This window comes from Calliopsis andreniformis, chromosome 1, assembly GCF_051401765.1.
Source record: "Calliopsis andreniformis isolate RMS-2024a chromosome 1, iyCalAndr_principal, whole genome shotgun sequence".
Lineage (NCBI taxonomy): Eukaryota > Metazoa > Arthropoda > Insecta > Hymenoptera > Andrenidae > Calliopsis > Calliopsis andreniformis.
Window position 1 is genome coordinate 15791996 of NC_135062.1, and position 27699 is coordinate 15819694.

The 27699-nt window shown below is 46.2% G+C and overlaps 1 protein-coding gene across 2 annotated transcripts in view; it reads left to right on the forward strand.

Annotated features, from left to right (window-relative positions):
- Olf413 (DBH like monooxygenase olf413) overlaps positions 1-17212 on the forward strand; it is a 147000-nt gene extending 129788 nt beyond the window's left edge. Inside the window, exons 4-9 of one of the 2 annotated variants that reach the window (XM_076376435.1) lie at positions 5140-5331; positions 11797-11886; positions 13103-13285; positions 14359-14811; positions 15274-15467; positions 16734-17212. In XM_076376435.1, coding sequence (XP_076232550.1) covers positions 5140-5331; positions 11797-11886; positions 13103-13285; positions 14359-14811; positions 15274-15467; positions 16734-17205 — 1584 coding nt within the window. In that variant the 3' untranslated portion in view covers positions 17206-17212. The remainder of the gene's footprint in view (positions 1-5139; positions 5332-11796; positions 11887-13102; positions 13286-14358; positions 14812-15273; positions 15468-16733) is intronic. The other variant, XM_076376443.1, reaches the window with a different exon arrangement.
- The last annotated feature ends 10487 nt before the right edge of the window (positions 17213-27699 follow it).

Sequence of the window (27699 nt, forward strand, 5' to 3'; positions counted from 1 at the left end):
CTATCGGTTTGTCTATCCTCAGGCCGTCAAGCTCACTTTTCTTTCACGAAACTCCGCGAAACTGTAAAGTGCTCGACCCCTCCAACTTTCTCTGGTTCTCCTTTCCTTAGTTTCGCGCGTGGATACTTTTATTGGGGTCCGAAACTTTCGTCCCTGGAATCACCAGCATCCCATAAGAGCCTCGCGATGCTTCGTCAACGTTCCTTGTATAGATCGTATACAATTCTCAGAATTTTACCTTTTTCTCCATTTTCTGGAGGGTGCACATTCACCTGCCACGTATCCCTCAAGCGTTGCAATATTAATGAAACCTCCAGGTGTCTACGGATATTCTACTTCATCTTATTTCACGGGAATCATCAAGTAGACCCACAGCAGCAGCCGAATGACGCCCTAAATTTTTATCCTCCCTCGAAAGTCGGAATGGCTCTCCTCATTTTCCGCGGACCGAGAACGCGAGTCGTTTCGCGGTGGATCTTGTTTAACGTTTCCCCTAACGATACGCGTTTAATCTACATTTTGATCCATATTGCATGAGAACACGGGGATGCTCTCCATCTGAACGTCCATTCAAATGCGAAACCGAATGGTATTGCAAGGGAGCGCTTCGCGAAGGGGGAGGGCCGCTCGTATCTTTTCCTCCCCATAGAACATCCCCGAGTCTCGAAAGCCTCGAAGAGGGTCCGACCGAGTACCTTTTAACACGAGCCTTTTTCGCGGAGGCGACTCGTTCGTCGCCGATATCTCTCCTCGAAATTGGAGCACGCCTCTCGCATTCGACTGTCACTGAGCGAAAGGTTAATCGGCGAGGCACGGTCTCTCTTCGTGGGGGAGGCGCTGGAAAATGGAGGGAACAAAGGAAGGGTGGAGTGAAACGAACTTAGAACTGGTCGAATCGCCTTGACAAAAGGCTCCTTTCTCGCGATCCATTATGGCTCGTTATATTCGGACTTCTTAACTAATCTCTTTTCTCCATGGTATCGCGTCAACCCTTTCGTCACCCCCACCCTGCCTGCCGATTGTCGCTCGTAGATACTTCGACCTTCCACCTCTATCGTCTCCAACAGCTTCGAGCAATTACACCAGATCTTTTCTGCTATTTTGTTAAAAACATTATTAAAGAGAGCAGCGCAGTTACGTAATTCGCCAATATTCGTGCCAGCATCTGGTTGAACCTAGACCAGAGTCAGTGGCGTGGGCGGCTACATCCTTTATGGCACGGTCGTTGGAAGGACCCGAGGCCATTTGCTCGCATCGCCAGTGACATCTTTAACTTCCTAAATGGGATCTCGTGTTGGGGATTCAACGACTATTGGAAAGGATAATCGCGAACTATGGTCCTCTGCAAGATAAACGTTCGGCTCAGGTGTATGGGGGTGGAAATCCAAAAGAGGATTCAGGAACGAAGAGATTCCAGCGTTTCAGAGCGAAAGACAACAGAGTTTCTTAATGAAGAATAACGCTTCCACGAAAGGAAAGATATTTCCACTTAACCTGAGCTCCTCGCTTTCTGTCTCCTAGAATTGCTCCTTCTGTTTCCCTTAATCCCTCTGTCGTTCCTCCCCAATTGCTGCCTCCCACCGACAATTGATAATGTTGTCACTCTAATCCATCTGCTCTCGGAATTTTAATTCAGTAGCTCGCCTACAGTGACACTCGCTGCAGCTCTAATATCACGCGAAAATTCAAGACATTCCAGGCGACTGTGAAAGTGAAAGAAACCCCGAGGAAGAAATTTTCGCGAGAGAAACCTTTCAGGGAGTCCCCGTTCCATCGAAATTTTCACCGTCCGCCTTTGTCCCCTCGGGAGGGTTCGTCTCGATCTGAGGGATCGTCGCTTCAAAGCCGAGCGGCCGTATCGATCGTTCCGTCGCATGCGACGCGTTTAATTTTCTTAATGATCAGCTCGCGGAGAAAGAGAGGAAGTTCGGTGAGAAGCGCTGGCTCTGTATGACGTCGTCAAAGAGGCTCCCCGATAGCGTCGGATCGCGTGATTCCGTCCCGACTTCTCACGCGATGCCCATTTCCTCCTATCGACCTTCCATCTCCTCGCCCTGACGGAATCTCTCGATCTCCAGCCGGGGATCTAGGTCGGTGGCTCTCTCTTTCTGTACCTATCCCAACCTATCCAATTCAGGTAAACGGCGCCCAATTGTCTCGACGCGGAATGAGCGTAGGCGCGGAAAGCCCCGTCAGATCGTTGATTCCAGGGCCTCTGGATCTCAGACTGTGGCGATTATCGAAGAGCCTGGATGGCTGACGCGTGAGCCGCCTGCGAATCTTCCCGTCATTCGATCGGGACTGCGAAATTCCGCCCTTTGACTTAAATTACGAGTCTGCCGCGATGTTATGTTGGATTTTTCGACGACGTCGCACGTACCCTCGTTACGGCGGCTGCGTTATCTTATCTGTCGTTACGAGAGGGTAAGGAGATGATTTGGTCTCGAGTGGTTCTGGAATACCAATGGGAAAATGGATTGGGATGGGAAAGTTTTCAAGGCGTGAGAGAGATTGGATTGGAGGGCAGGGTTGGAGGTGCTGAAGACACATGTGCAGTGCTGAGTGGGGTGTTAAGTGCGAGATATTTCGTGGTGCATAGTTAATAGTAGGTGATGGATGTCGGATAATAGGTAGACTTATACTAAACATCAGGTATCGCGATACCATTTATCAACCATTGTTATGTACTATGTACATCATTAACTATCATTCACTAAGAGACCCAAAAAACTAATTATAGAGGACGCAACGAACAAAAACCATTCCAGAATGAAAGGTCACCCTACACAGGATCCATGGGACAAATCTGATCACTCCAATTAGTTTAGGACCACCTGATAAGGGGTTCCCTACGGTCGAATGCAACATTAACGAGACTGCATCTGGCCAATGCTCCAATCAAGTGTGATTGTTCCAAATTGTGAGTGGACCCCAAACGTTTGGCACATAACGCGGATCGATATACATGTTTCGAGGTCGACCACGACCGGTGGATAGGAATACCATCGGCGGTATTGTGTGGGACGCTCGCGAGGCCGACCACCCTCCTGTGTCTCGTGTGTCCCTCCTTTTCGAGGGTGCAGCTTGTGCGGGTGCACGACAGACACAGATTATCGGTACACACAATGGGGAATTGATCCCTGAGGCATGCCTACACGTAAAACTTTCGGAGATGAAAACGCTGCGGATTGATTGCTTTGCTCGCGTTCACGTGGGAAAAATTCAGGCCGCGTCACGTGAATAAATCAGACACGCTCGCTGGCATATTTCTTAAACATGTCGTGCGAAGGGCGAGTTAAACCCTGTAATAGAGGGTTGCTCTTTAATAGGCAGCAAATAAAAAATACAGCTTAAGGTTGCACACTTGATTTACAATACAAGAAAAATACATGAGAAATTATAAATTGCATATCGTTAAATTTCGTATTAGCTAACTTTTATTCAGAAGTCAATTCCTCTAAAGTCTCACAAAATTTATTAATAAATTCCCTCGAAGTGTTCAGAACACAACTCTTCGAGTTCACATAGCTCGCAGTTGAAGTGTCATATTCGAACATGAATTTCATACGCGATTTTGTCGAAAAAATGAAAATGATAGGGTACCACTTGCAGCACTAATTCGGTATATGCATAAAACCATGTCTATACTATTTTGTGCTTGGAACGGTGCCAGCTGCGGGGTAAACACACGTTTCATGGCGATAACGTCAATTTTTGGAGAGGTGAATCGTAAATGAATCCAGCCGGCTATCCTTAATTCGAAATCGAGCGATGCACGGAGGTCGACTGGTTAGATTAGCGAGACATATTTATCGACACGGATGCGCGACGTCTGCACGCTCAATCGGATAGTCCAGTGATCCGTTCTTCCGCCAATCAATTCTTTCGCGTGCTGAATTTTGAGCAATCGAACTGCTCGCAGATTAATTAATTTCACCTCAAATAACGAGGCGTATCTCTCTGGCCGAGTAAGGTGTCGATTTCAAGGATCGACGAACCGGGGAAAGGGGAAGGATTCGACTGGCCTGCCTATCTAATTTCACCTGGTCGATATACAATCCAATCGCGATAAATTCCACGCGAACGACTGCCAGGGGAATATTACTCCAGGCAGGCGTGCCCCTTAGAACGCGATTCGTCCGATTCCGTGTTGCTCGCCACTCTATTACCATGGCCCGCTAATCAATTTATGTCGAGTTCCATTTTGGTGGCACTATTAAGAGTAAATGAGAACTGAGGAGGATGAGACAGCGGTACAGACGAGAATATAAGTGAAATCGAATTAAGTACTATATGTGGCATTTCATTAAGCTTGTTGAAATTTTATACATGTCTGAGTGATGTGGAAACGGCGTGGAGCTGTGAAATTCATGTGGATAATAGATAGCTCTATTCTCGTGCTTGTTTTGTTGTAATTATGTGTAATAGGTCTACACATTACCCTCGTGTCGGTGGCGAGCCACTCGATTCCATGGTTAGACGAACGTGTACCACTCGTTTCACAAGCGACACATTATCAAGTGGCAAACAAAGGAGATGTGGAATGCCTGTGAATGAGTCTGACATAGCTAGCATGAGCTGCCGAGTCTGCTTTGAAAAGGCTCTTATCCTTCGATAAACGGGGGAACACAGGTTAGAGTGCGATGTACACGAGAACGCTCTTTCCCCTTGGAGCGACCTTGTCGAAACACTGCAATATGCGATTCGCCGCCGGGGGATATTGCGAAATAAAAAGGGTTAAATTAAAAATTCTCGGTCGAGTTCCCCGTCCTTCGGCCAAGACTCGAGAATATTCTTGCGGAATTTGAACGTGAAAGCACGAACAAGGCTTCCCTTCGCCTGCCACTCTGACCCAAAGGCTTCGACTTTTATGGCATGCTGGGTACAAAAGATGGGAGCTTTGTGCTTGCGCGAAACGTTCTTATTGATATTTTTCGGCAAGAAAAACGACCGTTGAACTCGTCTCCTCCGGACTAAACTTTCTTACTCTGCCAGCGTTATCTCCATCTCTTCCACTTGGTTCACCTGGAAATTCACTAATCAGCATATCAGTAGACACAATCTCTCCACCTCTAACCCTAAGTACTCATTTCGTTCCAGTTACCAAGCATACCTAAGTATTCTTCTTTTCTGTTCCAGAACGACACGATGCAAGTGGTTTGGCAGTACCACGTGGACGAGCCTATGTCAGTGGCCGGGGCTCTGCCAGAGTATGGCACGGTGCAAGGCTCGAAGCCGCTGTATTTCACGCAAAGGGACACGCAGCCGAGGCCAAGCCCGCGCAACCAAGAAGCCGAGCCACCGCTTCAAACGTGGGACATATTCAACCAGGTTGGTGTCCAATCATTTATCCACGTCCCCTGCGTGGCTCCCAGGCGATCAATTACCCTACACGTTGTATCTCATCCTTATGTAACGCGTTGGCCGCGCGTCCAGCCACGGCCGAATCGTTCCGTTCGACGCTCGATGATGTGCGAAACCGGGGGAATCGCGTGGGCGGAAAATTATGGTGTAATACGAGCCATTGCGTGGCGAGTATCCCCGTAATATGATTATACCGCGGAGGAAAAGAAGTATACGGCGCGGTGCAAGGCGTCTTATGTATGCATAATGATAGACCGTGGGCGTGGGTGGTAATAATGTAATGTATAGGTGTTCGCTGGATTTTGGGTGTTAGGAAAATTAACGGGGAGGCGGGTAGGAGGGGAAGCCAGCCGGATATCTCGGTGTACATAGCGCGGCGTGGTAAGAGCTTTATATGCGTGAACACACTTCGCGTAGATTTTTGTTTGCCACGCTTTTGTTGCGGATCGTGGACCACCTAGGGAACAATGCTTTGAAATTTCGGTGCTCGACAATGCGTTACAGAGTCGAAATCAATTGGTTGCGCACTTTTGCGCAAACAATGCGCTAAACAATGGGACAATTGGTTGGAAATAGAGAAGGAATTTTTATCGACTCATCAAATAAGCATTTAATCTTTCTGTTTGCGTGGCTGCCAGGGATGGAATATTGCTACTTTATTTTTAATGCAGTTACTAGTTAAGTAGAAGAGGCAGGACGAAGTTTAATATTCGCTGGGACCGTGTATTTCCCGACAAAGGCGATTAAAGACTTTTAATTACAGTTCGAAAGGTGGATGGTTTTTGCGGTATAACCGATAGCGTACTAAACTTGATCTTCTATAGAAGCTGCTTCTCTAAAAGCTCTCCGCTGGAGTTTACTTTCCTGAAAGTGTGCCGGGCGAAATGAATCGTCGAGTGGTAAAAGCACTGATACGGATTCATCGAACTTGCTCGGTGTCTGCAGAATTATGAAGTATTATCTGTAATAAAGTTCGACGGAACTATGTACAGCACATGGCAAAGAATTAATTGAACAGAAACTCTAAACTTCGGCGCAATTCATCGATCCACATTTTAATTCGATACAATAGCGTAGGATAATGTAGAATAGCATAGCCCATATCCATCTGGACTACCCGAAATTCAGATCAACTTCCAGACTCATCGAAGGAAGAATCCCTTCACTCGAAGAACCAATAGAATCAAAAAGCCTGGGCTCCGTGGATCCCAAGGCACCCTAACGCAATTTCCCCACATGCTCGCTAATTTCGTTGGTCCGTCGATGCCCTGGCCGCAATCTGTTCGCGCAAAGGGGGCCATTATTCGTCCTCGTTCGACAACCGAAGGCAACCGACGTCGGCGGATAGATTTTTGTTGCTCGAGCTGCGATACTCCGGCGAAGTCGATTTAGTCACGCTTCTGTTTTGCGCGTGCACACACAGCTAGAGAAGATGAGGAAGACTGGGAAGAGGGGGAGTGGGAACAGGGGATGGCGGTGGTGACTCGGTCGCGCGTGAGATGAATGTTCGAAGCGCATTTAACGTTGTTCAGGGCCGGTACGAGTGGATTTTTATCGGATGCAAGCCGCGGCAGCATTGTGATGGCGAATTTATGACGACATAAATCTTAAACGGGTCACAGCCGGCAAAAACTATTCGTTCATTAGCGTCGCCGGGTCATAGATTACGGGTCGACGCTATCGCTGCCATCGGACGATGCTAATTCCACAGGCTGCCTCGTTTGCTTATAGTTTGTGCACGGTAACTCTTAATTCCGCGTCAATACTGGTGTATTATACATATAAGGATGGGGCTTAGATATGTACATTTGAAATTGATACTCTGAAATACAGTCGCAAGCTGAAAGTTAAAAGTAGCAAAGAATTGTCGTGCTATTACCTTTAACGATACGATAAAAGCTGAACTTTAGTATACGTGTAATGCACTAGCATAAATTTATCGATGCATTAAATATTTCTATTAATGTTAATTCGACCGCCATGAACATCCAATTTCCTTACAACAGAAATGATTAGAGCGATCCCATTACTCGGGCCAGTACAAATAATTTCAGAGCAGAGGGGAACAGAAGTAAAAGGCGAAAGGGGGCATCGGATCGTTTCATTTGCCAGGCGAACGAGTAATTTCTTTCCAGCTGGGAGCAGCGGTAATTGGTTACAGCGTGATGAGCACCGAAACACGCCAATTCCATTCGATATAAATTGTAAACAGAGCTGATGAAATTAGCGTCGTTCGGTATCATCCGGCATACCGCCACCCCGCGTAATTCCAATTTATTATTTCGTCGCTGGTATTCCGATAATGTCACCCTCCTTCCGTTCGTCGCCGCTTCCATTACGCGACCCGTCGACACGCATCGGTTGATTGAATTATTCAAAAATATCGACGCGTCGATTCGTCCGGCGAATGGAATATATTTCGCGCGGAGAACCACGACAGTAGAAATTTCGCGGGCGTTCTTTCTAAAATTTACGATCCACCGCGAATCGGGAGCAACGGAGCAAGAAAGATGGGGCGAAGACGAACGCCGACGGGGTGTACTCGCGATTTTTCTCCCCGTTTCCGCTGTGCTTGTGTACGCTCCTTATTTCCGTATTTACGAATTGTGCCGTTTTTACGGCTCCATTTACGCTCGGGCTCGTCGAAGCGAACTTTCTCTTTTAGAGCGAAAAATATTTCAACGCCACTCGCGCTTGAGGATTTTTCCTCTATGCTACGTTCCCGAATGATCGATCTCTTCCCGTACCAATTGCTTTGCACGCTGAGATGGTCCTACTGGGAGATTCGATTGTTGATACTCCTAGAGGAGAGCAGAGAGCTAGGTAAACCTAACTTAGACTGTGTTCGATCAACCAGATATAATAAATTCACAAATTTTCAAATTTCAAATTTTTAAATTTCAAATTCAAATTTTCAAATTTTTAAAATTTCGAATTTCAAATTTCAAATTCAAATTTCAAATTTTTAAAATTTCAAATCTTTAAATGTTTCAATTTTTATAAATTTCAAAACCTTACAAATTCCTTTCATTTGGCTCAATATCTTCCAATCGATTTCTTTAAGTCCAGGATACTTTCTCCCGCACTTCAACTGCAATTTCTCCGAACAACTCCAGACTCCCTTCATCCTCTCTCGTTAACGCGAACTTTTTAATTCCATATGTAGCCGATTACTCGACACACGTTCTCGCCTTCTCGCAGAAACTTTAGTAACGCGTCGCTGCCTTAATTGTCTCGACAGTGGCAGTATCCTCGTTCGAGGCAGACGCGGGCAAAGTTAGCCGTGTACGCCGCTTATCTCTCCGCAGCGACTCGTCTTCCTTTACTTCTTTCTTACGCGGACGCTACTTGTTCTTCCCCTAACTACGTACGCGGAAGTTTCGCGGCGGTCGAATAACTTTTGTATCGCGCCGCGATGAATATGAATGTCCGCGGGCACAAAGAGGAGCGCGGCTTGTTAGAACAGGTTTGCATTCATTCGACCCCCTTTCTCGGCCGACAGCGATACCCTTTTTTTTTTTGCGCGACTCGGTCCATTCTCGCGACGAATCGAAAGGGAAACTTCGTCGACAAGAGACGGATCTGCCTGCGGGCTGTGCTTGCGTGAGTCGATTGCGGGGCTGGTCCCTATTTGCTTCGAAAGGTGTTGGTACTTTTTCAACAAACGCTGGGGCTTATAATAAAGAGTCTGGTGTATCGCATTCTCTGGTATTAGAATCTAGAGAAGTTTTTGTATGTTTGAGAGGTTTCGGAATTTATTCTGGACTTTTTAATTCACTTTGTTTAAAGAAATGAAATATTCTAGTTTGAACTCCTTTCAGACTAATTCTCTCCATAGTTCGTGTAGATCGCGAGCAGAGTCGAGCTGGAAAGAGGATCGCGACGCGTTATTAGCTATTTGTAGGAGCAAAAGCTTGGATAAAAAGTCGGCGCCACGCTGGGAAACAGGAAAGAGCGAAATGCGAAGTGGTCGCACGAGTGAGCCGGTCGAGCAGCATAAAACGCGTTTTTATATGGGCCCCCGGTTCAAAAGAAGGCACCCATTTGAACGCGTAGGACGTGAAACGCGGCGTACCCGGAGGATAATTATCGTCTCCTCTCTTTCCAAGAAGTGGCGCGACAGGGGAAAAAGCGGCCAAGGGTGAGCCGCGTCGTGAATCGCTCGCTCAACGACGTTTGCTCATGCTGAATTCGTGAAAATAAATTCTGCGATCCTCCACCGTGTATGGTCTTTAAACGTTCTTAATTCTTCTCAACTCTAGCATCATAAGTTGCTCTTTCAATATTCAGGATTTTCCTCGCGAGCGAGAGTGGTAGTTTTCCATCTCGATTTGTTCTACAACGAAATTCCAAAGAAATCTTTCAAACTTTACCGATAGCAATATTTCTCTTGTATCATCCATCTCGGCGATGGCTTCTGGGGATGGATATCGACTCCCGTTCTTCGGTGCATCGAAGTTGTTCGAAAGATTTGTAGTTTCGTCTGGAAGCACTGCTTTGGGCTCTTTCAGAGATTCGAATATGAATTTCTTTAAAGTGATATTAAATTGTCCAGTCTTTTGTTACGCCGTGCAAAAGTTTCGTCGAAGATTTTCTCTCAGATGGGCTTCGTTTCGTTTCATGGATAGGGTAGCTGCGAAAGGGTCAGACAGTCAGCAGCTATGGAATCGTAAATACAGATCGCGAGCCTAAATCTTGGCCCCCGGAGGGTGCGTTCTGCATACCCGACCGCAAAACAATAAACGCGGCCGTCCTTCTCGGTAATCTTGACATCGATAATTTCGCAGAAGCGCGTGGGAGAATCTGACGGCGATGCTGAAGGCTCAGGGCGTCCGAGGAACACGGCTGCTAAAAAAGAATCGCAATTTTCTCGGGACCCCTCGGTCGCGTACACACCCCGCGGCTGCAACTCGAGCCAGCCACCTTCCTTTCCTTCGCTTTCTCCATTCTTTCGGATCTCAGCGGATCGCTTTCAATGTCAGCATAAAATCCGATACCGATCCCTGTGGTCAGTCTCTTATTTCAACGATAAAACTATTTTGATTTATGAATGAGCCTCTGTAGTTAAATGCCAAGTACCTGTGATCGAAATTACAAAATGAAAATGAAATTTTCACGAAAGGACGCGCGTTGATCGATCGCCTCACTCGCTGCGGATCGATACTCTAATCCAGGGGAGGAAGTAGAGGCAGAAGTTGCTACACAGACAGCAGACGATTTTCAAAAACATCAATAGTCTCGCTCGTTTCGCTCGCAATCCCATCCCCGCTCCGAAAATTGTGCCTCGGATTAACTTCGTCACGCGAAATGTCCTGTATACAGGGAACTCGTTCGAAGACGGTCGCAATTAGAAAAACAGTTTGGAGTCTGGCGACCGTGTACTCCCTGCTAAATACTACGTTACTCCATTAACGGGTATAGACGGATCTACTGTATCCAGACAGTTTCGTGCAACGTTGGATGAGTTTTCAGTCGCATTGCACGGTACGCGAGCTGCGAGAGGGAGGGCTGTACAGGGCGTTAACATTCGGGAAGTTTTGAGAAAGCATTAACGAAATTCCTCGCGCGTGTACAGCCAACAGCATCCGCCTATCCCCGTCCAGCTCTGATTCCCCTCATCCCCTTGGCACAAGAAAAGCGAATGGCTCCTCTGTCTGCGACCATCATTCATGCTGGGGTATTCCTAAAAGATTAGTTGTAACTTCGGCTACGAGCAGGGCCTATCAAAGGGTGGACAAAAAAATCATATCGATGGGAAAGTTTTCTTTGGATCAAAGGAATAACTTCGGGATAGCGTTCGGGGTAAATTGTTGCAGATATTCTGTTGGACGTCTTGTCTCTCGTGTTTCATTTCCCCTTGTCCCAGCAAGTTGGATTCTCCAGAGTTTGAATCACTTGGACGTGCAGGCTATGTAATCTTCCGTCTACTCGCGGGCGTCGACAAGGATTCGATGTACTTCACGTGGACACGTGTTTCTTTTGACTGCCAGTGACACATGTTTCACTAGGTGCTGGGAAAAGTTCTTTGAGTGTTTGTCTCTTCGGGTTTCGCGAGTACAGGTCGGTTGCTCATCCTCGCCAGTTTCTGTACCTTCAGGGAAGGTTTTTGCTAAGGTACATGGGTTCTGAGGGCAGTGAACAAACTGCAGAGCAACCTAGATTATCGTTGTATAGCAAAACGCGAGGCTGCATGGAGAATAGGAACGAAGACGCATGGCTGGGTAGAGTTAACGGGTCCAATTACAACTGAATGCGGAGTAGACAACGAACGACACGCTAAACTGAACTACATCCACGAGAAAAAGTATATAGACTAGAATTCATTTTCTTCTCCCTTCGCGCGGAACTACCTTCGAACGTTTAATCAACACCTTGAAAATACCATTCGCAGGAAGCAGCACATTTTTAACCAATCTTCTTTGAACTACTTAGCAGGTTCGCCTACCCATGGACCAGGACTCGTTTCTCTGGTGCCGTACTCTCAAGATGCCAAACATTGATCACAAACACCACGTTGTGAAGGTAAGTTCTCGTAGCTATAAGCCAGCGCCAGCTCCACGCCATATGCATCCAAGCCATCTAAACTTGATTAAACCGAGGAACGTGGGTGCAGATTCTCCGTCGACATGGGAGCACTCGATTTCCACGTGTATTCTAGTCCCCCGAATAGAGATCCTCGCAAGTTTTCTCTGGGATCGAGGCAGCCATTTCTTCCCTCTATTTACGTTTAACGTCCCACGACTCGATTACCGTAAACGTTTCACGAGGACACTCGAGGAACAGTCAATTCGATGGCCACGCGACGAATTCTCCTTTAAACGGCTATCAAATTATCTTTATGCACGTTTTAAGGATATTTCAAGACCTCGAGGTCGAGTTTACGTGAAATCGATCATTCCTGCGCGCGCGAGAGGACTCATTCGAACGTCGTTTTCTGTCCCTGATTGCGGCGGGACGAAATTGCGAAATTACTTTACGGTTTTAGTACACCTGCTCCTGAACTGAATCGACGGGAACCTGTGGTGATCGTAAAGTTGCTAACCACGAATCGTTTTCTATCAGTAGCAGATTTCAGAGCGAGTCGTTTCGAAATTTGCTCTCTATTCGTTTCGACAGATTCAAACGGTAGATATAGATATTCTGAACTGAGCACCGCCTGTTCTGAACATAGAGAAAGCAAGTAGAAAGTCTCCTTAGAAAATGACACGTTTGTTTTGTGAAATAATAAAAAGTAGTCGAATCAGAGATTCATTTCTATCACGTTCCACGTCGCGAATCCTTCTCGCTAGTCATCCCGTCACATAAATCACAATTCCCCATTCGCTGTGATTTACAGTCCTGTCTGAAGTACGTGGAATAACTCGGTAGACCTCGAACAATGTCGAGTCGATACAGTACGTGTCTACTATCGACCCAACAGCATCTCCAAGTCAATCGAACGTGACCGTGATACACGATGCGATCGCTCTCGCACCAGAGGTGATTAGCTTCTAGATCCTGATAACTCTGCTGTTTAGTATTCGTTCATTATCAGGATTCCGCGATTGAAACGATCGTTTAAAACCGCATCGACACGTTATCGATTCATCGGAACATCCCCGATCTATCAACAACTCTCATGCCTCGATCGCAGTAGATTAAGTCCTCAAGGCGCGCGCTGAGTCGCGCTCACGTCTCTCCTGCACCTGACAGGTGTTCGGCGCAACGCAATCATGGTTCTTTCCTTTTTCTTTCACAGTACGAGCCAGTGATACCACCCGGAAGTCACCAGTACCTGCATCACATGACGCTGTACGAGTGTCGTGGAAACCAGACACAATTGGAAGCCGCGTCGCAGACGTCCGGCAGCGTTTGCAAGCAGCTCAATCAGCCGTCCCTTCAGTGCAACACAATCGCGGCTATCTGGAGCCTGGGCTCTGAGGTACGTGACACGTTTAAATGTAAATGAGCAAGAACTAGATAAATTCCCAGCGTGGCCTGGTGAAATGAATTTTCAGTCTAAGTACGCTGCCAAATTGAATACGCTTGAATACGTTTGCGGGAACTTATGGAGATAGGGCAGGAAATTAATTGAAACGTTTGGAATCGAAGCATAATGCAGTGGAAATTTGTTTAATTGAACCTTGTTTCGGTAAATTTTAGTCGTATGGAAGGGGAGAATTTTCCTTTGATATAGACTCACTATTCATTCATTCTAAGAAGAGGCGAATGGTATATTTCGCATGACGAAGTGGATAGATATGATCCATACAAGCAATTAAATTCTGTCAGTGTATCCCGTGTGAAATTAGTGACCGCTGTCGCACGATCAGTCGCGTCTTCACAGGACGTTCGTGTTTCCAGCGACCACGGAGGAACGAGTTTGCGGTGGCCTTGCCGTCGCATTGGTATGCATTACGCAAAAGCCAGCGTTACCGCGATACACCCTGTGTATACTCGTGTCTCTTACGATGACGTCAGATTAACATCCGTGGACAGTGATTTATCCCCTTTGTAATTAGTCGCCCGACTGATGCAGATCTCAGCCGTGTCTCAAACATAATTTACGAATAGGTACAATTGTAGGGATTTCAGCAATAATTATGAGAATACTGAGAAGAATAGAAATCACGGTGTTGCAAGTGAAACTTCAATTTTATTGTGCTATTAGGTGATTCATGCTGAGAGCTATGACTGGCTCAGCAATTTACCAAATTAGCATTGGAGAGCCTGTCAACGACCAGAATGGCCTACTTGGTTAAGCTCAGCTGACAAATTACCGATTAGGACCTGATGATTTCTGTCCTAGCAACGCTATTACTACTCTAGCCTTAGCTGAGATGTCTCTATCCTAAAATACTAGTCAACTTGGATCAAGCAATCTCTAAATAAAACACTTGTACTAAAAACTGTGGATATCCAGAGCTATATACATCGTCCTCTTATTCACTCATCAGTACTCCTTCTTTCTTCATCTTGAAACTCTGAAATAACCTTCACCATTCTCTTCTCCAGGGCTTCAATTATCCTCGAGAGGCAGGCTACGCCCTGGACCCACAATCTGGCCCCCATTATTACATGCTGGAGACGCACTACACAAATCCACAGATGGACTCGTTCGTCACCGACAACTCAGGCCTACGATTGTATTACACGGATCGGTTGCGCATGCATGACGCTGGTATCCTCAGCGTCGGGATCGATCCGAACTGGAGGCACATCATACCGCCTGGCCAGCCGGAAGTGGTCTCCGAAGGTCACTGCATCTCGGACTGTACAAAGCAGACCATTCCCAACAGCGGCATCAACGTATTCGCCGTCATCATGCATACCCATCAGCTGGGCAGGAAGGTCCGATTGCGTCAGATAAGGTCTGGCGAGGAACTGCCACCCATTGCGTCTGACACCAATTACGACCCCAACTATCAGGAGTATCGGAAGCTGCAGAGGCCCGTCATGGTCTATCCGGTGAGTGTTTGCTCCGACGATTCGCCGGCGCTGTGTGCTCCATGTATTTGATTAGACGTTGATTTAAATAGTGCCACGAAGAGATCGCTAGATTAGCTCGAAGTGGATGGAGATTAGAGTGGATAGGGAAATGTTTGACTTCGTGCAAAGTAATTTAGTAATTGCTGTGGATATATTCGAATGTAGAGAATCTAATTATAGAATCAAAGTGTATATCTTTTTATTTATTCGAAGTCGAACAGATTGTAGAACGTTGAACCCTATAAGAGATCTACTCCAGACCACTCAGCTACTATTAATGAACTGTCTACAGTGGCCCATTTAGCTATTCTTACACGTTTAATGTCCCTCTCGTTTAAACCGAAAAGAATGCTGAAAGAAACCGAGAGGGGCTGAAGTAACAATCTACTGTGAGCGTTCTGGTCGACTAATCGCAGCCATATCTCTCGTTTCTTGTTACAGGGTGATCATTTGGTAGCCGAGTGCACGTATACGTCCGAGTCGAGGCAAACAATCACGCTGGGCGGCGTGACGACCAAAGAGGAGACTTGCCTGGTGTCCACTCTTTATTATCCGCGCATGGACCTGTCCCTCTGCTACTCTCTACCCTCGTTACCGACTGTTCTCGGGAGTTTGGGGATCAAACAGCTAATACCGTGAGTATTCCTTCAAGATTCCATCGTTTTCTTCTTCAGGCTACTCTGTCATGGCGTCTCCCTGTCTCTAGACAAAAAGATCGCACGCGTTACTGCTCCGAATCTCGCGAAATAATCGCAGTGTTCATTTCACGCATTCGTTTCTCTTTGATCGGAGTTCAAAGACCGTTTCATATTAATTTACACGGCAGAGACACATTTGATACCGCGCTAATGATCAACCACTGTGTCTCTGTATGCACGTACACAAAGCGGGCAAACGTTCTCGCTCCTTTTACTCTGATTACTTTAAATTGGCAATTAGGGACGGCGATGGCCCGTGCGTCACGACCGCCGCGACCTGTCGTTAGTTCAACGAGGGCCGGCTATATTGCGACCAGACGCATCGTTCATTGCATTACGTAACGTTACGTGTGTCACGAAGACGCTTCCTGCGACGTGTCACGAACTTTAATGTAACAAGCGTCCTGTTTCGCTAAACACACGCCCGGTTACATAGAATACCGTAGCTAAATTACTATTATTACCACCACTAATATCGGCAGGTTGATAGTTGTCGGTCTGGGTCGTTAACTCTGGCGGAGATCATTGTCATCGTTGCGTGACATCGGTACCAGATAAGCACGACCAACTAGGAAACGAATGTCTCCGCTTTAAACTCGTGTGTCCCAGAAGAATGTGCTTGTTGCGGGAATGCCAGAGTTATGCAGAGTGTTTCATAGGACGTGAGCATAGTACCGGAGTGTCTCTAATTAAGGAGTAGTGTGGAAAAAAGAATGATTGAGAAAATTATTCTGGGTGATTTTAAAAAATATTTTGTATATATTTTTGATCTATCGAAGCGATGTTATTGATAGAATACATTAACGCTAGTCTCGTTTCGCCTTCTATTCTTGACAGAGAAATCTAGTTTACCACGACATCCAGGAAAATTGTTCTGTTAAGAAAAAGATGTCGTGGTCCCCAGCGGCGTACACAAAGGCTTCCCAGCATGCTTTGTTCCCCAAACGAGCGTATTCGTGATGCAGGTCATGGAACATACACCGTTGCGAAACTCTTGCCTCCGAAATTTCAAGCCCCTTGTGTTCTCGTGTAACAAACACACGTAGTACAGTTCCCGATTGCTCCGCCAACTTAATAATTTCAATTGCAAGGCTAAGGAAGCGACTTGAACTTTCTGAATCCACCGAGAAAAATTTCACTCGAAATCCTTTCACACAAAATCTCCTTAATCTCATCTCCGCGTTACCCTTTCTCTGTCCACAGATTCTCCAGCCCAGTGAGGATCCAGGAACCCCAGAACCTAAAAGGCAAAACGCTGGAGGAACGCCTGATGACGTACGACTGGGAAACGAATTTCCAAAGCTTCCAGGAGGCTACACGCAGAGGTACTTTTAAGCCTCTTTGCTCCACTAGCCAGGGAGCGCTGGCAGGCACGGAGGCATTGGAGGTCCATTATCCTAGAATCCTGAGGCCGTACGAGGAGACCAGTCTCCCTTGCGCGAAGAAGCCCCCGAGGAACAAGCTGTCGATGCTGCTGAGCGAGGACGGGGACATCGGGGCGCCAGTAGATCCTGACAGTGACGAGACCAACGCTGTCGAACGGGGACAATTGGTGCGCAGCAAAGTGTCCCGCAGCAGTGACGGGCCCACTGGCGGAAGTTCCTCCACTAGATCGGTGTCCGTGGCCCTGGTCCTGGCCACGTTCACGGTGATCGTCGGCGGCGCGTTCAGGTGAACACTGGCCGGTCGTCTCGACGCCGATCGACTCTCGATCGATCCTGTTTACCTAGGACGGCCGTTTTATCCTCTTATTGATCGCGCTGGATCGGGGAGGAGATGCATGTAAGTACGTGCCGGTGTGTACTCTCTCTGACGCGTCACTTAGACTAAATTAACTATTGTCGTTCGTTTGGTCGTTGAGCGAGGACAGGGTGGTTGCGTTTCGAGGTCTCCGTTTCGACACACGGTTTTCCCCGCGTCCACGATCGCCCCCGGTCACCCAAACTAGATGTCACGTGCAATGTTTCATACACAGAGGACGGCTCTCCGTTCGCTGACGTCGAGACGCGACCGATGGACCGTGAGTATCGCAGGGGATCACGTATTTTTGGACGAGTTTGGGATCGCGACCGAGCAGAACGAATGGAATTCGTTATCGCGTCGCGTAACCGATTGCCGGCTAGAGGTTCCCATCGCGCGTCCATCGAGGATCCATGCTGCCCTCGTTCGACGATCGACCTCCCTTTTCGCGATCTCTATTCGTGCACTATTGTTATGACGTATCGCGTGCTCGCACAGGACGGTCGTTGGATATCTTTCGGCTTCGAACGCCCGGTTCACGATTTCTCGATCGGTCTAATCTCCCCTGTAAATGGGGTTGCGATAGTGTATGGAATGCGACGACTGTATAAATGTTCGTATGAATCTACAGACGCGAGTAGATTCGCTGACCCGTATCGACGAGGACACTTCTCTTGAATCGAGTCCATTGGCAAAGGAGCAGGCAGAAGCAGATATAAGATACGATCCAAGAAAGTAGCTAGAGATTTTGGCAAAGATGCTTCTATAACTCGAAAGTCGATATGAGTCGCGAGTCCCGAGGAGCGATAAGGTTGCTCCAACCCTTTCGTTTCCTCCTTTTGTGCATCTGAACGATTTATATTATATCGCTCCGAGTATAATATAGAAGTCCAGCGATGAGAGGGTAATAGGATGTCACGTTGTGTTGATCAGCAGTATCGCGATAGGATCGATGCAGATAGAGGGAGCAAGGAGACACACAAGTTTCTAGTCCACGTAGACGAGCGACGAGTTTCGAGCTCGCTCGTCATTTCTATGTTAAGAACCGCTCGCGCGCGGTCCTCGTGCGCGCATCATCGGTGCTTGGCCTCTTTTAACAGTCGATGGTCTCGAACGAAAGATATCCACGGGAGAAATTTGACACTTGAGTCCTGTCGATCGAGTGGGATTATTATATTTTGAAGATGCTCGACTCGAAAGAATTTATATTGTTGGTTGTTTATTTCTGGAGCTGGGAACCAGTAGACAATGGCGATTTTCGCTGATATTATTTCTGACCACGTTAGTGTCTACAGAGTACAGGAACGCATGATTTTGCGTTTCGACCCTCTTCGAATCGATTGTGCGTCTGGTTCCCAGCCGACTTTGTATATTCTGTTATTATTAGAGCTATGAATAGATGCGTTTTTAATGGATTACCATATAAACGTTGGTGGATCCGCACAGGGGTTGACATTTCGCGGTTATGCGAGACACATCGTACTTTGTTTCTTTTTTTCAACTGTTGTGTCGCTCGACCAACGTTTGTATGGAGCAACTCTGGTGATCCTTTGTAATATTCTGTACAGTTTATTAAGTGTAACGTTGTTCGAGATGCCGGTCCAGGCGCGGCCGAGCGGTTATTTATTTTTTATTTAATTGTATAGAGCCACATTCGGACGCTGTTTCGCTTGCTACGCGCTAGCTCGCGTTTTCTTTCACGCGTACGTTTGTATCCCGCGAGTCACGTTCGGCTTCTCGATGCGCCTTTTGCGGGGGTGTGACGGCGGTGCTTGAAGATTTACCATCGAAGATTTACCGTGACGTCGAACGTTCCCGCTAGGTTCGATTCGAGTGTTGGATTTCGATTCACTCTGGGGTTTGGTTTACTTGTAATTTGCAGGATAGCAACAATGGTAAATGTGAAACTCTTTGTAAGCAATAGAAATAAATCAAATTATATTTTTATTGCGACTTGATTTTCGTTATATTGTTCTGTATCAAATAATTGCATGTGTTTTCACGATATTATTTTATTTGAATTTATTGAACTGGAGGTAGAGGAAATTGAATCGTTGTATATGAAATAAATGTAGGAGTTTTATAATAATACTTTATTTGAATTTAGTGAATTCAAGCGAGCCCTGCATGCACTACTACTAACGAAACAGTGCCTTCATTTCTTTACTTTGCAGTAAGGGATTTTCTCTTAAAAAAATAACTGAAATAGTTGAACTGTGAATTCACGTACTACTTCAATTCCTCAATAAAGGTAACCCTTAGGCGTTGCTGCCAAATTGAGTTCACGCTGGCCAAAAATCTTTCCTCCTAGAAAGCTTTCGAAATCCTGACTAGAATCGTACGGATCAGTTACCACTGAAAATTTCAAGTACCAGCACACCCTCAGTCTTCGCCACCGGGGACACTTGTCGCTGCGATTCGATCGATCTCTACCTGATCGTCTCTATCTATGAATGACACATACTTCTGTTTCTTTGTGGAGCGTTTTAAAGGGGTGCTATTCAACGGAGAACATACCCGTGCATCGTAGGAAATGAACAATGACCAATTGTTTCATTGAATAGTTGTTATCAAGCGTGGCTATCAGAAACTTCATTCATTACCGCTGCAGTCTTTCATTCGAATACCACGCGAGGTAAAAAGAATCGATAAAAATTGCAACAGAGTATTTTCCATGGAAAAAATTAACGAAATACTCCAGGTAAATTGTAAAAAATATTAAAAACACACGAATAATTGAATCGCAGGTGAAAGACCACTTCGAATTACACAACAACGCAGTTTCAGTATTTTCGACTTCATTCTCGAGAGCGCCTCTCGCCTCTCTTAATTAAATTGAACTCAGAAGTAGCGCGTAACCTGGTTTAACTCGACTCGATCTTCGACTTCGTTAATTTACTCGCTCGACACTCCACTGTCGTATAATCGATCAAGTCTCCGAAGCACCACTTTAAGTATTAAAAAAAAAAAAAAAAAAAAAAAAAAAAAAAAAAAAAAAAAAAGAAACAAGTAAAAGAGGAAGAAAGGAGAGGTCTCCTTCTCTCTGGGGAAAGAAATAGAGGGAAAAATGACGCGCACGGTGGCGTGCAACTAGAGGACTTACGCCAGAGCACGGCTGGATCGATAGCAGCACGTTGTAGTCAAGGGTCCCCTATCGCGCACTTTTTCTGAATTCCATTAGCATCGGGAAGAACTTAACTTACACGGGGACGACACCTAAAATCTGGAGGAGAGGGAGCCTTGCGAACGCGTATCCTACCGAAAATTCACGATGGGGAAAAGTCACGTTTCGATTCACAATCGCTGGACCGTCAGTCGCCGATGCAGTGTTTCCTCGTCGCAAAAGTGATGGCTATTCGTCGACGAGTTTACAGCGAGGGACACATTTCTAAATGAATCCCTGCATTGCTAGCTCACCTTTGTCTCGCTGATACTCGACGGCAAAGCTCGTTTGCTCCGAGTAATTCCGAGTTATGGCGAGCACAGGAACGAGATTGCAGCGAGGGAACACTGTACATCGCGTCCTGTCGGTGACGAAGGTCTCTCCCTAGCGTAGCGATAAACCTCACGTAGTCGAGTAAATCGGTAACGATAACGCGTAGCTACGTTTTACGATTTAAATACTACGGATTACTCGTAAGTGTCATAGGAGATTTGTATGTGTAGAGAGCGTAGGGCAGTCGAGCGATTACCTTGCCTCGGACAGTTTTAGGCGCTGAAGAGAACCGTCTCTCGATCATCGAGCTCGTAGCTCGCCATCAGAACTGCCTATCGTTACTGCCTGTTGTTGATTTCCGAAGCAACTCTGAATCATCGAATCATCGTACACTTACAAACACACACAGACACACAAGCATACTGACACGTAATATAAGAGATGGGTGATAAAAATTGTCCAAGAATGGGGCGACGAAGTAATCGAATATCTTCGGTGCGCGTATGATCCATGGGATAAGCGATGATTTATCATTGCCCAAGAAACTCGTCGTAATCGATCGTACGAGGAGGAAGCTATGACTTCTTCCGCCCTCCGAGATGCCGACGTCATCGACGAGGACTGGGGTGGTTTGGAGCAGTGCGGGTGGGGAGTTGATAGGAACTGTCGGTGATATGACCAGAACAATCAAGCAAAGTGTCACAAGTATAAATGTCATTTACGCTGGAAATAAGTATGTTAGATACGATAGGGAAACGATATTACGCATTTATACTCAATGATCTTGCATTGTGTGTACGTTAGCTGGTTCGTTTTCGCGCCGAGGCTCCTGGCGCCCCGTCAGCCTTTCGACGATCCGAAATCGACGCGTCACACGTTCCTTCAGACATTCAGCTAGCGATTTTCCATAGTAATTCCTCCAATATAGAGTACACAAGAGAGCAGGGTTCATATCTAACAAACAAGTGGAAAAAGTCACGACGCGATTCACTTATGAGTTTATCGATACTCTACGCAATAGCTTCTAGTCCGTTACTATATTACACTTGCCAAACTTCGTTTATTCTTAGCTTTGAGATGCCCGTTCGTTAGGTGTGAATCCTGCTTAACGAATCAACGACAGCGTGCAGTACCTGACAAGATGCGTCGTGCATGAAAGAACGTTCATCGATTTCTCGTCAACTCGAGCCAGAATACTTCTTTATAGTCCAAACGACGTTAACTGACTGCTGGAGGCTGTTCCCCTACTCCTGAGTCGTAGCAGCAGTAGGGAGAAGCAGCCACCTGAGAATTAAACAGATATCTGAAACGTCGAGAACTCGATCGAAGCAACGAGTGTTTGGCGGAAGTTCGACGGGGCCAGGGTATCGGAGATGTATGTACTGTATGTAGAAAAGATTAGAGGTGATGAGCGACAGCCGTGAGGCCCATCGATGGGCGGGCGGCAGGTCGAGCGGCAACGCAAGCGAGTGGATTAAGGAATCGAGCGAATAGCGTGTGCGTGTACATAGTTATCCTGTATATAGTTTTTAGATTTAAACTACGTCTCGGACTCTTCATAGGCACCTACACTGGACTTCAAGGTAGCTAGCTGAGAAAAAAAAAATAGTATCTTGTATCTGTATAATTTACATGTAACCATGTTAAGCTGTACTCGAAGTACTTGCGCGTGCGTCCTCGCAGCAAGTAGCGGACGCGCAAGCACGATTCGTACGCGTATCTGGGCGCCCTGTCCTTCCATACCGCTCTTGTTAGATTTATACCTAATTTACACTGGATATTAACGTCTAAACGCTACACTATCATCTACACTGTAACAAATTGTATTATATTTTATATATATAAATATGTAAATGTTTTTCTAAGACGAGTCTCATTTTCTTTCCCCTGACGAACCGCCAGAAGGAATTATCCTGTTCCTGATTCCCCTTCCACTATAACTTGCCACTTCTCCACTCGCAAACTTCCCTTCCTCATCGAAAACAATTTCCACCAAGAACCTAGATGCGCTTAGACCATCGGCACAGTTGCAGAAATGGGGGACGATGGGTACGCGACGGAGGAACCAATAAAATTACCATGGTCGACGACAAATCAGCCACGAAGCGCACTATCGAGCGCGACACAACTAATTACAAGTGCGTATATTAGTTGCGGTCCAGACCCTCCTAAACCGTGGTGGCTTGGAACTGTTCGGCTGCTGCTGGCAGTTTCAATTGCCCTCCCGATCCAACCTTCAGATTACAACCGTGGATATACCAAGGCGTACAACTCCCGATCCATTAATGAACAAGTTTCCCGGGTTAAGTTCGCTAATATTCTGCTTGCATCCGGCTGCCGCCTAATCAAACTTCCGCTGTAGCGTTACCTTAACTAGATACACCGCTGCTTTCTTTTCCTCCGCGGTCGAACGCGTTCAGGGACGCTGAATTTACTAATTGCGAAGGTCCTCCGGGCGTTCCTGTTCCAGGAAGTTTCGAGCCCATCAGGTGAATGTTACACAGGGAGGAGGGTGGATAGGAAGAGAATGATTAACGCTGTTTATCGCTTGCTAGCGACAAATTTCTTGGAGAAGATACCATAGGAGTACATTATTTTTCCTATTTGCGTTGCTACTGCTTTCATTGTACTCTGCAGAAATTGTTTTGCCACGTGTCTGTGGAACTCATGCTTTCATTATAATACCAGCTTCGCTCTGTAATTAGTAGTATCAAGGGACTAATCAGTCCTATAGAGTGTAGAGAATAACTGACGGGAGCGACGGCACTTGTTACGTTTCGATTTACACAAGCATGAACGAGAACTATTGGTTCTCTATTGCACTCTTCACAGAAGTTCATTGAAACGAGAAGACTCGCTGGCGTGCACTTTGCCGTGAAAAAGTAAAATAAAACGTGCACGTTCGACTGGTAATTCGGATTGATGAGCAGTTTCATTACCGATGGTTCGTGAATGCACAATTAGTGCAGCTATTCGGCAACAATGGGGAATGCAGAATGCACGGAGCACTGAGCCGCTGGGAATATTTAAAACATTCAGAAAATTTATGGCAGCTCTACTGAGAACGCTCCTTGATAATTCAAATATTTGCTAAGGAACATGCGTCAAGTTACATGGATTTTTATGAAACTTCTATTTTTAGGACTGATGAAAAGATTATTAGAATTCCGGCTAATTGTATAGCTCCACGTCACCTTCCAGGGCGGAGCCTTTCACTACAAACAAATCTCTCAAAATATTCTAAATTTCCCGCCAATCAAAAGCAAAATGAAGTGCCACTTCCGCTGCAGAATTCAGAGCAATTGTGGCTAGTTAATTGCAGTCGACTGCAGCAGAGTACACGGCAGTCGGTAGTCGCGCAATAATGAAGTCACAATGCAAGGTTTTTCGAATCAATCCCGGCTCCCTCGTGGCCCCAGTCCCTTGGTTATCGAGTTTATGTAAAGTGCCCGGGCATTATTACTTCTTCGAACGCGAAGTTAATTAAAATCTGTCAATTCGCAGCGGAAGGCAATATTCTAGCGCACGATTTCGCGTTGCCTCTCGATAGGGGGAAACGTTCGATTGTCAGGGAACGTCACTCCCCTGTAACGTTTGTTACCCGCTCGAATGGACTCGATGTAGCCGATCGGTAAACAAAAACGTCTGGAGAACGAGCGGTAAGGAAAGCTTAATGAAGCAATTTACGTTCGACGAGGGTGCGACAGGCGCTGTTTTTGCTTGCATCCACCGATCTCGATGGCAGATCCAAGGAAAAAAGGAGAAACCTTGTAGTTTAAGGAAAGTTGCAGATCTTTCACAGTAACTTTTCCACTTGCATCATTTTCTCTGTACTCCTTTCTCAGCTTCTCCAGAGAAATCTATTAACCTCTGTTCGGTTTGGTGAATCACAAAATTAGGTGTTACAGGAGTCGGTCGAATTACTTTGCTTATCGACTCACCCTCCATACCACAATTCCCACGTCGCCATGAAAAAGCTCCTTCTTCACGTATTCTCCGGCACACACTGGAGGAATTCTCGAGGGGATCAAGCAAGCCCAATTTACCAGTCAATCGACGGTCGATCAATAATTGACGGCCGAATCACGGGCAACGACAACGTCGAACGAAAGCGTAGCGACGGTTTCGTTTAATGCAAATCTCGACTCGCCGGAACCAATCAACGGAACACTGGCAACGGGATTTACGTTTCCGTGGGTGGCGTGTAACGCGCGGCACGGTGGACGATAGACGAACGCGAGAGAGCCAATCGACCCTCGGTGGCTGCGATCAGCCGACAATAAATATATCTCTACAGGGAGCGAAGTATGCGAGCGACGCCTTGAATGAGAACGACCGATTGTGTATTTCGGATTCCCTTCAAGCGAGCGTCGAGCGCGCGTCGAGCGCGCGTCGAGCGCGCGTCGTCGCTGCCGTTGATTGAAATTTATGTCCGATGGGACCACGCCAATTCCAGCGGCGAGCAATGGCGATACCGTCGTTGCCCGCTGGCGGATTTCGGCGTTTCCGCGATACACCCTGGAGATCCTGCTCGCTAAACTTTTCGCTTCAACCCTCCGCCCCGACCTCCTACGACCCCTTTCGATGTCCGACCACCCTCACGTTTACCCAAGTGTTTCGAGATTGAATTCGCTTTGGCTGCTTCGATTTTCATCCTGTCCCATCTCCCGTGGCCTCTCCCTCCTCTAACAAGGATTTCTGTATTTTTATTAATATCGAGGGGATTCGGAAGGGAGTGGTGGGTGGTTTGATCAAAATATGATGCGCGGTATTCAAGGTTTAGTATGTTTTCGAGGCTTGAAGAGGAATATTAACCATCGAAATACTACGATTGAATCTTCTTGGACTCAGGAACTGTTGAAAGAGAATTAATCAAGGATTTTTTAATAATCTTGTTAATGAAATCATGAGTCGCGACAATTTAGACCTGTGGGTAAGATCGAGAAACGAGGTCACATGTTTTTAATCCTCGCGTTCCTATGTTGGGGTCACTGGAGAGCCCTCAAAGGTCTATACTTTGAGTAAAAGGCTAAGTAAAAGATACTTAAGGGCAGGTAGTTACTTTTCAAAGCATCAGGGCTATAGAAAAGTTCCCGATACGAGAGATGTTTGATTTGAAACAGGAAATGTGATATTTTACTTGAATCCTTTTTGATAGTATTACTTGCCGAGGTTTCAATCCCAAACCTATTCCTTCGAATGGGGCCATGGATTTTTGTTTCACCTCCTCCGTTTTATATTTCAATCCGTGAGCTGAAATTTTTTAGATGAGAATCCCCTTTTACACTGTTGACAGATCGAAGCCCTTTCGACAATAGAAAATCACAGACATAAATATCTTCCCGAAATATCAGCGAAGCTTAATGGACGTATATCCGCAGGCATTATCCTGTGATATTAGATAAGGTGCTATTTATGTATCCATTATACTCTCGTGATCATACTCGTCATTACGATCCACTACCCTTCCCAGCCACGAGGCCCAGCTTATTTCACAACCGGGTAAGTTCGTCTATTCAAGTGTTCGCCACTATCCCACGTAATTACGTGTTCGTCCACTTTGCATGATAAAAGGGAGATTATGTAATTTATGAATCCCATTGTGCAGATCCACAAAGGACGCCATACACTCTAGAATACAAGGGTCGCTTACTTCGACGCATCGTTTACATCTCAACTTCGCGACTTCCATTTTATCCAGCGTAGTCTGTAGATCATGTTTCAACGTGACTTACTATTACTTACCTTACTCTTTTCTACTCTCAATGACCTGCTTTCGAAAGTCGAACTTTCGGAAATGACCCTCGAATAAAAAGGAAGGAAATTGTAGAACCTGAGTGAGAGTATTTAAATTACGGTTGGTTATTGTTCCCTGCAAAATATTTCCAATTCCACTCCAAATAATAAATTTATTTATGGCTCGAAATAAGTCACAGTATATAATTAATGCGCGAGTGTTTTCATGCAACCGAACGGAACCAAACCAGATGATTCAATACACTCTTTTCTGTGCGAATTAAAACCTTGCTTTATGCACTGCTACGCAATCAAATCGACATGTATACACACGAATATAAACCAAACCTATCCTTCGACGTAATACTGCGTTCAAACGCCTCGCTAAAATATTTCCAGCGATCTCCCATAAAAATCCTAAAAGCTGTAAAAATTAGAATACATCCAACAGAAAAATAGGGGCAGAAAAATGCGGAAAGCTGGCTCGTTCCTGTACCTCGTCTATGCTAACACTACGTCCCGCCTCGGAAATATTAAATCGATACAAAACGGTCGTGGTATTTGATCGATACTCACCACCCAGACCGAGCGCGTGCTGTCTGACCATAGGCTGACTCGCACTACTGCGCGGGAAACAGGAAGACATTAACGTCAAAGGATGGCGGTCATCAATTCACGAGGGGGCAACTGGGTCTCATCCTCCGCCAAAACAGTCGAAAACAAGGGACCCAACGCACGCAGGTCACTGATAAAAACAGTCGAAAGCATGCGACGAGCAAGGAAATATCTGCCTCAAGGAGATGTACAATCGACCAGCCGCGTGTAATTCTATGTTAATTTATGGACTAATTAAACGATCGAAGTTCCAACGCAAACAATCGAACTTCCATCCGTTGAAGATGAAAGTGGGTCGGAAAATGGTAGAGGAGTGTGAGGGACGAGGGCAGAGGGTGGGGGGAATGGTAACGAGCACGATATCACGGCGGCGCACGGTTGGATTTCGTTACAACGAAGGGGAGGGTAGATTTATACAGGAACTGGCGGCGCTTAAGTTTGAGTTTCCTCGACGTTTTGCAGAAGGGTGTGTATTATAGATGCGCACGGCGAATGGCGCGCATCTTGCACGATTTTCGCCCCGCGATTCAAAGTAAATTGGCCATTCGTTATGGGTCGGGAACAAATGGATCGTTTACGAAGTGCGTGTGCGCATTATCTGTGAACGAGATTGCAAATAAATCTTGTGGGGAGAAAGTCTTG